The 12,104-nt window shown below is 44.3% G+C and overlaps 1 protein-coding gene across 4 annotated transcripts in view; it reads right to left on the bottom strand.

The window, feature by feature from the left end:
- Nucleotides 1-12,104, bottom strand: part of TBC1D1 (TBC1 (tre-2/USP6, BUB2, cdc16) domain family, member 1) — a 91,107-nt gene that overhangs the window by 69,796 nt on the left and 9,207 nt on the right. For 2 of the 4 annotated variants that reach the window (XM_014530782.1, XM_014530785.1), the window contains exons 3-8: nucleotides 9,419-9,547; nucleotides 8,098-8,184; nucleotides 4,502-4,827; nucleotides 2,440-2,598; nucleotides 1,522-1,641; nucleotides 279-418 (exon numbers count right to left, since the gene is read on the bottom strand). In XM_014530782.1, coding sequence (XP_014386268.1) covers nucleotides 279-418; nucleotides 1,522-1,641; nucleotides 2,440-2,598; nucleotides 4,502-4,827; nucleotides 8,098-8,184; nucleotides 9,419-9,547 — 961 coding nt within the window. The remainder of the gene's footprint in view (nucleotides 1-278; nucleotides 419-1,521; nucleotides 1,642-2,439; nucleotides 2,599-4,501; nucleotides 4,828-8,097; nucleotides 8,185-9,418; nucleotides 9,548-12,104) is intronic. The other 2 variants (XM_014530783.1, XM_014530784.1) reach the window with 2 other exon arrangements.

Genomic DNA, 12,104 nt, shown 5'->3' with positions numbered 1-12,104 from the left:
CTGCCCTTGACAGAATCGAACCTCAAGCCTTTAGTCCTCGCTCTATCCACTGAGCCAAACCGTCCAGGGCAGAGGCGCCACTGAGGTGTTGGCAGCTGCTGCGAGGACCTCTGAACATAGCGACAAGCATTGTATTTGAGCTTCTTACTCGGGGAGCTTTAGAACCAGGGGAGATTCTGCCTGGAAACCCCGTGTCAGCTCTTCTCCCACCGGCGCACTTGTGCTACAGGCAGAACCCGCGCCAGAATCTAGCAGCTTTGTTTCAGGGCGGGCCTCACCTTCGTATCTGCTGGGCGAGTCGCTCGCTTTCTGTGGGGTCGCCACGCGGAGGAATATCTGCTGCCTCCACGAGTGTCTCCGCGTCTTCACAGGCGTCCCGCTGGGGTCGCCGAGAGGGTGGGCCTTGGGGTCCAAGTCCCTAAAATTACAAGAGAATTGATTTATGACTGGTGAGGAGCTAGAAACAGGTATTTTAGCTTACGTTTTTGTCTTTTAAACAACGCATTATAATACCAACTATATTTGCATAAGGAAATATAATTAGATCCTTGCAGACGTTAAGTCCAGCGGAGAGTGGGCCATCACTCCTGCGCGCTGCTTTCTTACAGGAGGCTCTGCATAAAGAGTGAGGGGACATGCCCCTCATTTATGTCCATGGTAAAGAGATTTAGAAATACCCTCCACGAATCCTTAGCTTCCAGCTGGGCCTCTCTGGGCGCCACTTCATTATGCAGAGGAACTGCCTACAGGGGGCGCTGTCACCAGGGCCACACTCCTCCCTGGTCTGCCTGTGGGAGTATTTCCACAGCACAGGCCTGCGTCTCCACAGGTCATCACACAAAATACAAAACTTAAATTATATAGAACCGCCAAGGCAGTAATTACTCCATCACTTGCTGATGACTACTGACTTAACTTTCGTATTTTTCAAACTACAAAACACAGTACATTTATCAATATTCATAACTAACATCGAGTCATTAACGTGTTTCCTATTCGCAGGACAACTTGGGGAAAGAAGCCCTTATAATCTACAACTGAGTGTGTGTACATATACAGAGGTGGGCAAAAGTAGGCTTACATTTGCTCGTATGGAAAATAATACAATCATTAATAAATAATCATACAAAATAAACTGTTTCGTGCACCCTCAACTGTAAACCTACTTTTGCCACCCCGTGTACATACCCACAACTGTGCAATCACGGGCACCTACAGATCGGACACCCAGCCACACGCTCACTACCCACAGCTCCAATGTCACTTAGAGAACTGGTAAGACCTTCTTTAATCTTCTGAAAACAGCAGCATATTAATAAACAAATCCTTATCAAAATTAGAAGAGGCTGACAGTACATTTTTTAAAATGACATTCAGTAAGAAAAAAAAAGTATAAGAAAGAAGATACAATAAGATTTAGCTAAAATGACTTTTCAAATGGCAAAAGAACAGCTGAAAATCCCTGTATGTCTAACAGTTCAACACTCCACCCAGGCTTGAAACAGCTAAAGGAAGCCCTACCTTTTTGTGCTCATAAAGTCAGAGGTGTTATTTTCATCTACAGGAGCCAGAAATTTTAGGAAATTTGGCACAGAGGAGGAAGAGTGGAGTTTTCTCCGCAGGGCATTGCGGTAGGAGATGCTGAGAGTTCGGTTGGAAAAAGAGTTTAGGATAAAGAAATACAAACATACAAAGTATAAAACACCAGCTTCAAAATTAAAGCAACATTTTAGTTCTAATGCTAAGAGAAAGTAAACCAGGTGGGAAATTAAAAATAGTTTACAAGTGAGATTTAACTTGAATTTTTCAGTTAATAAAATTCCATTTTAAATGAATGGAACCAATGAGTTAATTTAAAAGCATGAGTCCATTTAGTTATGCGAGATGAATGAACTCCGAGAGCTGCCATGCAACACGGTGTCTGGGGTTAACAATACGGTGTGTGACCCTTTAAACACTTGTTAAGAGTGCTGATCTCCTGATAAGCACTCTTACCAGAATAACGGAAAATCAAAACAACCAAAAAAATCAGTCCATCTTCCAAAATGACTCTTTCAAACTGGAAAAATTAATGAGGGTGTTTCTGATGTGGCACAAACTGCATTGTCTAAGGTCAAACACGTGTTTTAACGTGTGTGTGTGTGTGTGTGTGTGTGTGTGTGTGTGTGTATTGGGGCAGGGGAATGTGACAGTAAGTATATACAAATGGCTTGCCATTAAGACCTTTTGAGGAAATTAAAATTTAGGAAAAAATTTAATTTTGAGAAAATTAATCAATAGTAAAATTAAGTCAGTTCGAATGATAGACTGAAAATAATGAAAATAAAGACACACACAACACACACACTCGTGGCCCGGATCCCCTCCATGCAGCACATCCTCTCGGCGAACCTCCCAGGAAGACAAACGACACTGAACTTGCCATGCGAGTGCGCTCACCTCTTAGGCAGGGCATTCCCACTTTGTTCTCCACTCGTGTTATGTTTTAAGGACTTAAAAAAATTTGGTGAGGAGTCGGAGGGGTTAAGGCGAGGTGGAGGAGCAGGAACTGAAGGACCTGAGCAACTTTGAGACTCGCCAACAGGTGGATGATTCCCACTAAATAGCAAGTAGAGAGAGAGCACTGGGGTTTAGAGGCAGAGGGGGACCAGGAGGGCACGACAGAGGGGCCAGAGGCCGGTGCCTCACTTCGCTTCTGCATCCCGACTCTCATTGGCCAAGGTAGTTTTTAGTAAAACAAAGAGTATTGTGAAAGGTCATTCTTGATCATTTCCCACATATCTCCACAACCAATGGTACTGTTTCCTCTATCCCCTTTTTAGGAACTGACAGGAAAAAAATTTCAATTGAAACAAAAGCGAAGAAAAGCAAACCAAATTCCAGAGTTTTAAAAATACATCTCTCTTGAAAATGAACAATAACCTGCCTTGAATGTCAATGTCTCATTTCCTGGACATAAATAAGAAGGGTTCGTACAGGGTGCGGAACGTGCAATAGGTAGGGGAGAGAGGGGGAGAGGAGGGGAAGGAGGAGGAGGTGGCGGGGAGGACATTTCCCCCTCCCCCCATGCCTCTCAGCCACTATGTCCGGCATGACCCATTAGGAAGCTGCATTCCCAGGGGAGAAGGGGAATGCGCTGTCAGGGACACTGATCCCCCCACCTCTGCCTTGTGTGAAACACCAGGCTTATTAGCAAGAGAACGAGGCCTCTCTAGACAGGAAAGTTTGCATTCGCACTGAAAATGCCAGGATTGAGTGTGGCAACCCAGTGGAGAGGTAGAAGAAAAGGCCCCAGTGTGAGTGCAGAGCTTTAAGACACATGACAAGAACCTCATAAGGCCTTCAACCGTGTTGTCTCTAATGTCGTTATATCAAATATTAGCTTCTGCAGTGTGTCCTGCTTGGGGATCGTGGCTATCCAGCAAATTCCAAAGAATTGCCCGAACTGCTTTCAGCGGCTGCCCGAAGACAAAGCCGAGAGGCCCCGCTACATTGTTTCAGGACTGTCAATGCCGTCACTTCTTCACTGGGAACATTTCACCCCCCCCCCCCTGCCCCCCACCCCCAGGGTGGACTGTGCACTATCCATGCATGACCTGCACTGACACACGTCCTGTGGCTTCCGCTGTAGGCAGGTGTGGCCCTACTTTGCGTTTATGAGGCCAGGGGTTGTAAAAGGTGTTTTACAGTTAATTTTAAAGATAACTGTCCACTTCTGGTCTCTGACACTTAGGGTCAAATGCATGGCCAAGGGACCCCAGGTGGAACAGGAGGACTTCTGTTACTTTAGGACTTACCCATGTCTGTGACAAGGAAACTCCCATTAGAGCCCAGTTATTAGAATTAGCAAATCTTGTTACAAGTCTCTAGGATTCTCCCACCCACGGAGATTTTAAAAAACATCTGTTCCAATTTTGTCACGGAGAGATTTAGGCAGGTCACAGCCAGTTCAGGACAGAGCTGGGGCTGGGGCCGGGGCCCACGCCTCTGCAGCCAGCACAGGTGGCCACATGGTCCCTCAGGCTCCACCCATCTCGGTCCCACCAAGGACGTGCTCCCAGTGTTCAGGTGAGCACCCCGCCCTGCTGGCCCGCTCCCCACTTCTCCGCAAAGCCACGAGCTAAGTGCCAAGGTCAAACCGCCTGGCCCTCTGGAGGAGTGACCTTATACACCATAAGGGCCGTTTCTGCTCGGTTTCTCCTGCTTCTCACCAACACTTGTAACAAGTATATACACCATAAGGGCCATTTCTGCTCGGTTTCTCCTGCTTCTCACCAACACTGGTAACAAGTATCGCTCCATCTACATTTCCCACGGGGGGTAGGGGTGGGGGACAGGGGGAGCATGCCACTACTTCAAGTTTATCTCTTTAAGCCAAGAGTAAACCTGACTCGGGGTTCTCTCTGACCCAATAAACATACCAGGGATGCACATACCTGCTTAAGAACAGGTATGGCCCAGCTATGCTACACAACAGATTCACATTTTAAACAAATCTTACTTTCGTTCATGAGGCGTCTCTGTGCTCACTGAGTGGTACCTCATAAGTTTCCTCTGCGAGCCCCCCGGGGAGCCCTCGATGGGTTCCGGAGGCTCCTGGCACTCCACAGGGAAGTGACTCAGGGTGTTCGCCCGCCGTCGGTAGCCCTGCTGGGGGGAGAGCAGGGCAGGCTCTTCCGTGGGAGGGCTCTCCGTGTCACCGGACAGCAGGTCGTCTGAGGAGCCCAGGAGCCTGGTTCTGCTCTCAGACGCGGGTGAGGCCTCCTTGTCACACACACAGGGCTCCTGGAGGCAGACAGACAGCAGATCAGACAGATCCCAGGAAACCTGTGGGATTTACAAAGCTCTAAACCCCAGCAGCAGGAAAACAGTTCAATATGTAAGCACATCTGATTATAATGCCATGTGGAAGCCACCACAATCCATAAGGAAATAAAAGCCCTTTACATGCCTGCTTGTCAGAGACAAAATGCTAACTTGTGGGACAAATGGGAAACTGCCCAAATGCAAGCGTGAAGGACGCAAACCATGACACAGAACGGTTCCAGGCCAAACGCAGTTTCCTCTCTCTGGAAAACACAACTGAACTATTGCTCGTAAGATGCGTAATGAGGGTTGGGAAACGTGTCTGCACTGCTTAAACAAATCGAGTTCTTTATCTTTGCCAAGTGTGTCCATACATGTTGCACCCACACTTTAAGGCTCTCTCTCTGGATTTGATCTAATGCTAAGATTTAACCTGGTAATCTTGAGGGTTAAAAATTATATCCTCAATTATTCTTAGTGTATGGAAAATCTCTCCCTGGGCACTTATTGCCACGATTCAGGGCCAATCACTTATCTTCTTTCTGCACCTCAATTTCCTCGTCTTTAGAGTGAAAATTTATCTCAATGGCTTCCAGAATGAAGCAGGACAATATAACCGGAAGTACTCTGCTCACTGTAAAATGTGACACAAATGTAAGGTCTTGTTTTGTTAGGTACTCCATGAAGGAAGCAGGACAATATAACCGGAAGTACTCTGCTCACTGCAATATGTGACACAAATGTAAGGTATTGTTAGGTACTCCATGAACTTACTGAGTAGGCCCTCAAACATTTGTTGAGAATCATGACAAGAGTTTAATACTGTAGATTTTCAAAACACATACTTTTTCAAAGGCATGAACTACTACCCCTCAAACTGATGCTTAGCACTGCACTCCCAGAACTTGGTATGTGGCCAACATATTTTTCTCAAATCAAAAAATACAAAATAAGAGGAAGTGTGCCAACTTGTTCCTACTGAAATTGCTAGAAGGGTTAAATTAATCAACACGAAAAGAGTAAAAAGGAATGAATGCATCTAACAGTGGACTAGAGAATCTACATTCTCTCTGTTCATTTGATATATAGTTGAGTGCCTTTTATTTACGTATTTTTAAAATTTATCTTTATTGTTGAAAGTATTACAGAGGTCCCCTTTGTTTGTTGTTTTTTTTTCCCCATTGACCCCCTCCATCCTGCACCCATCCCTCCCTACTTGAGTGCCTTTTAGATGATAGGTACTAAGGATTTTAGTTTATGTGGATTGAGGGGAGAGGTGATAACACTTAATTTTGTAGGAATTAGATGGGAAAAGTTTAATTCCCAGCATACTATGAAATGATATTTTAAACATAACTAAAATATGTTATCCTTCTATAGTTCCAAGGATCCTTTTCAGGCAAGGATTTAAAAATTTGTCTAAGACACTACATCACAGCAAACAATCTCCATCATGCAGACCTATTCACCTCAATTCTCATTAACATCCTCCACAGTCTATGAAAGCTAACTAACCCTTAGCTTAAACTTACACCTGAAAGGGCCACTCGGATGTCCAGCTCCTTTGCAACTCCTAGGTGATCAATTTATTGGGAGAGATCCAATTGCATTAAATGTGCACCTTTACAACAGTTTCTCTACCTCAGGATGAAAAAAAGATCTACAGGAGTGCACATAAAGATACACACACAATACACACAGGCGGCTTCTGAAAAGCTGCACTTCTCCTAGAACTACCCTAGAAACTCAAGCTATGTGTATATTCCCAGATGTGTGTTTTGGAGAAGAATAAAAAATAAGCAAGACTTACAGAAAAAGTCCCTTGAGTGACATGCGTGTCTTCGCAGTTATCTTTATGCGCAGTGGTCTATCTGAAACACCTTCTTCCCCGTCCACTTCCACAGGGATACTTCCTACCCTTTCTTCAAGATTCCATTCAAAAGCCTCACTGTTCTCCTCTCCAAACTTCCCCTGGTTTCACTGACCAAAAATAACTCCCTCTCCCCTCACTGTGACCACTAGGCCACCACCGTCTCTTATCCAAACTCCCAGGGCTCCTACCAGATGCTGGTGTTACTTGTGGGCCTGTCACCTCTCCTACCAGACAAGTTCCTACAGGGTCTCACTCCCCAAAGTGGGTTCCCAGACCACAGCATGGACATCGCCTTGGCACTTGTCAGAGTTCAGAGTCCCTGGCCTCCTGCCAGGCCTGTGGCATCAGAGTCTGCATTTTAACCAGAACCCATTGAAGACGCCCCTCAGGATCTGAGAAGCACTCATGGAAGGTAGAGTTCCTCACTCTGCAGGTGGGAGCACGTCCGCAGGCAGTGATGCCAATTGTGAGCTGTGCTGTGAACACTTTTCAAACAGAAGAGAGAACACCAGCATGTGTCACACACTGTTCACAGTAAACACTGTTTTGTGAAATTTTAATTTTGTGAAACTTTTGTGTGAGTGTGTATGTATGTGCTTGTGAACCATTTCGCAGTGTTGCATGTGTTTCTTACTATTGGTTATGATCTAAAAACTTTAAAAGCCACGAGCCCAGTAGGGATCTCAGAAGATCTTGGAGTCGCTGTGCGAAGGCGCTGGCCGCCACAAAAGTTCCCTCTTTCTTAAATCTGAAGCCCTTGGGTAGCAGAAGGAATGCTGACCTCCTTAGCACAAAACCCAAAACCCACGTGTTGGTGGTTAACAAGTTGAACTAACCAAGTTTAAATGGCTTAAATGTCTAGAAAGCAAGAAACTAAAACAAGGACACGGGTTTGTCACCCAAGAGAACCACTGCTGGGTCACTGTCACCAAGCCGTGCTTGTGGCAGAGGCGCGGGCTGGAGCGTGGCGGCTTATTTAAATAGAACAGAAATGTCTAATTACAATTGCAGAGCCAGCTGGAGGGTAAAGTGAGGTCCAGGAATTTGAGCTGCATACTTCTCAGAATTCATGAACCCACTTCTGAGGTTTGCCCAATTTCAGTTATTTTTAATATTGGAAAAGCTACTTGGGAAAGAAATCCACTGTGGCTTGCAGTAAATCCGATCTCAGTGGTCTGAATGTGTGATCTCGTTTCTCTGTTTAGGGAATGGCATCTGCTGAGCCACATGAGAAGTCAGTGTCATGGTCTAACTGCGTGGCCAGCCTCCACGGCACCACGAAGACTGAAACCACCAAACTTTCCTTGAGTGGAGATAGGAAGCCTCTTTGTCCCTTTAGATAGGCCCTGTAGAGACAAGATGAACAAGGCCTATTTGCTGGCTTCTTAAAGGCATCATATAAAGAAAAATGTGCTTACTTTGTTGGTGTTATTTAATGTGCTAGACACGGAGCTGTCCAGATCCAGGCTGGCAGAATGTTCCGGAAGGCCTCTGGCTTTATTGCCCTATGTAAAGAAAAGGCAGTTGAGTTATGACCCCTGAGGCTTCTGCAAAAGCATCACCTAGCTGCATCGTGGTTTCTGTAAGTAAAGTCGGGAAAAATGCATCTCCTGAGAAATGCTGCTAAGCACACGTATACATTAAGACAGCCAACATTTCTGTCTTTTGGTTTTTTTTCATAGCACACCAACCTAAATGCTCCAGAACACCTTGTGGACTAGTCAATTGGCAGTTTTAATAGGAAGGAAGAAGAGACTATTCGTTTATGAATTGTCATGGTAATCTGCCGGCTGTATGACACTCACAACATTCTGTGCATGTGGGACTCTCAAAGACAGCCACCCACCCCCGGCTTTGTAAATGGACTGTTTTTAATTATGTCTAAGGATGCTGCAAAATTCTCAGAAGCATCTTCAAACAAAATAAAAATTAACTTTAAAAAAATACAGCATTTTTTTTTTAAAAAAAGTGGGTCAGGAAATAAAAAAAGAACTGTAAGATGATGTTGCAAGCTCCAGAAAGGTTATCACACTTTGATTTCTGAGAAGTGCCATTTATAATCACTGGGGGTGGGGGAGTGGGATTTCTTAAAGAACTCCCATATCGGTGCCTATGTACACTTCCTATTTCTATTCCTGTAGAGCTGCAGTCCACACACCTTTCTGTAAAGGCCCAGAAAACAAGTCTCTTACACTTTATGGGCCATGTGGTATCCATGGCAACTACTCCACTCTGCACAAAATCAGCCTCAGACGACCAGTGAGTGAACGGACGTGGCTGTGCCTCAATAACCCTCCACATACAGAAATGGGAGGTGGGTGGTGTTTGCTCTGATGGCTGTAGTTTGCGGACCCTGCCACAGAGTTCCAGGTACAAAACAAGAACTGCAGACAGAAGCTGGATTCTTACGTTGTACCAAGTGACACCAGGGAGAACGGAACCCACACTGGGTGCATCTAACCTGTGCCCTTTACAGGAACTAGCCATGAACAGCATTTTGGGGAGAGACAGAAAATTCCATGGGATTATATATAACATAATACAAAAAATTGGTTTCACCCATGCCAGGTTAAAAACTGAAATTAAGGTGTAGATAACAATGTTGTAAGATTGAGAAGACATTAAAAAAAGATTTCACCTTCTATACTTTAGGATAAGCACAAAGTGAATAAAAGTAACAAATCAAATCAGACACTCTTTTAAAAAGTGACTTAAATCAGGAGAAATTATGCTACTTACCCGGGACAAAATACTTTCCAAAGACTCCGCTAAAGATCTCTTCGCTTTGTTTTTCAGCATGTCGAGCTTAAATCGAGTGGCACTGGATGGTAATTCACTTCCAATATTCTCTGCTGCAATCTGTGTTGTCTAAAAAATGAAGCAATGGAAAGTTGAGTCACAACTTCCTTTCTTTTCTCCTTTTTAAAAGGAATGAAAAAAATCTCTTGGGTGCATCTTTTTGACCCCAGGCCATTAGCCTACCCTCATCTCACCTGCTCCTCAGTGACAGGGGTACAAGTCCAGGAAATAGTTTTGCCTCAAAGAGTTGCTTTACCTGCTCCAAATGAAACACAGAAATGTGCTTGGAAGCCTTGCAGCAAAGCCGTTTAGAGCTTGTGCTCTGTAGTCGGAGCAGAGATCCGTCATTCACTACCTGGCCTTGTGCAAGTTACTTACTTTCTCTGGGCTGCAATTTCCTCCTCTGTAAATTGAGCCCAACCTCCAGATCTAATCGTAAGGCTGTGTTATGAGACTAAAACAGGTAGAGCAAGTAAAGCATGGGGCACAGCTTCTGGTACAAAGGTAGCCATGGTTAGCTTTTCAAACAATTTACCTTTTGGGGCATTTCAGAGGGTAAGATAAAATAAACTTACCAACTGAAGAATCCCTTCTGTCTGCCAATGCCAATCATTCATTGCTCTCTTGAGAGCTCTCTGTCTTCTCTCCCACCTATTGTTTCCATCACCCCTTTCATTCTCCTCTGCCACCAGGCTTCTCTCCCTTAACTGACCATAGTAGGAAACTGACAACATAATGGAGTTTGTTTGCCAACCACTAAGTGAAGTTTAATGTCATTTATTAAGAGAGAGGCATATTTTTTAAAAACCTACAAAATCCATAGATACATTGCTTCCTGCTTCTCTGAAGTGTTACCTGATGGTTTTTACATAACCCTGGTGCCCCTTTGGCCAAGAACAGTGAGGGATTTGGGCTCTGGCACTCCATGCCCAGGGAGATGCCTCCTTGCTCTCCGTCGCTATGTGGCCTCGGGCAGGTTACTATTACCTGCTGCCTCTCTCGGTTCCTCTACCTGCAGACTGAGGGTGCCCAATGGACTTTCCTCACGGAGCAGTTACGAGATTTAAATACATTAATACACATTAAAGCACTTTAAACACACCTGAATCTCAGTAAGTGTCATTACTAGCTAGTCTCTCCATTTGCTTTCCACTTTTAATAGAAGAAAATGACAGACATATTTGAATCACTCTCCTTCCTCTATCTGCAGAAATAACCCCTCTTTTGAATTGGGTGTTTATCATATCAACTCACATTTTTGTACTTTCATACATGTATGTAGCCATAAAACATGTACGTTGGTTTACATGTAGTTGAAGCTTAAATGAATATATCATCCTGTGCATACCCTTCTATAATTACCATTTTTCTTTCAATGTTGTTTTTTAGATTTCCATATCAACAAAGGTTCTTTGATTTGCTCACTTCAATCAAAATGTATAATCATAGAAGTTTATTCATATTCCTGTTGTTAAACATTGACTCCCTTTTTTGCTTTTACAAAAGAGACTGCAGTAACCTGTCTTGTACATAGCTCCTTATCACACATGTGAAGTTTTTACAAGGAACTAGGGATGTCCTTGCTGGGTCACTGGGTCTATGCATCTTCCGCTACACTAGATACTGTCAAATTTCTCTCCCTTAAAATGGTACCAATTCATACTCCAAGCATCAGCAAATGAGAGTTCACCTTTACATGATAGTGTCAGATTTTTAAATTTCTGCCAGTGGCCTGGGTATGAATATCTCAACTTGTCTTCCTCTGATTCTAATTGTGATTAAGTATTTTTTATTTTATTCAGTTATTTGCTGGTCAAAGACCTTACATCTTCTTTGACATAATGAAATCCTAATTTGCCAATGAATGTTATACATTTTTCAAAGCATAAAAGAGAAACGATTCTGGTCAGAGCTCCATTCGGCTTTGTCCGGTCATCAGAGTTTTACTTCTGTGAGAATTAGCACATGCGTTCAAAGAATGGCTTAGCTCAGAACTTCAAGAAGGGGGACTACCACTTATCTTTGTGTTTTCACTGAGTACACTGAGCATGCTCTGCACAACCCATACCTGCTTGCTGAGGAATGAATGCGTGAGCAATGATCAGCAGGCAGGCCCATGGGAAACACACACCTGAACTTACAGGTGCCCTCAACAAATTCCCAGTGCCTGCTAAGCATCACGCACCGCGGGCAGGTGCCTTACTTGTTGCAACTGGTCCTGTGCAATCATTTACCAAGAACAAGTGCCTGTCCTGACTCTCAGCAGCCTCCAGAGCAAAGGGAATTATCCACAGGGCCTCCTGGGACTGCCTTTGACCAACACCTGTTCACTCACAGAGGCCGTGGATGTGCTTTCAAACCCATAACACGAGTTTTCATAAAATGGAAGCATTTAGAGTGGATTGTTGTTGTTGTTGTTTTTAATATATTTTATTGATTTTTTTACAGAGAGGAAGGGAGAGGGATAGAGAGTTAGAAACTCGATGAGAGAGAAACATCGATCAGCTGCCTCCTGCACATCTCCTACTGGGGATATGCCCGCAACCAAGGTACATGCCCTTGACCGGAATCAAACCTGGGACCTTTCAGTCCGCAGGCCGACGCTCTATCCACTGAGCCAAACCGG

The sequence above is a fragment of the Myotis brandtii genome, unplaced genomic scaffold (genome assembly GCF_000412655.1).
Source record: "Myotis brandtii unplaced genomic scaffold, ASM41265v1 scaffold777, whole genome shotgun sequence".
NCBI classification, from domain to species: domain Eukaryota; kingdom Metazoa; phylum Chordata; class Mammalia; order Chiroptera; family Vespertilionidae; genus Myotis; species Myotis brandtii.
This window is presented reverse-complemented; position numbering and strand designations above follow the sequence as displayed.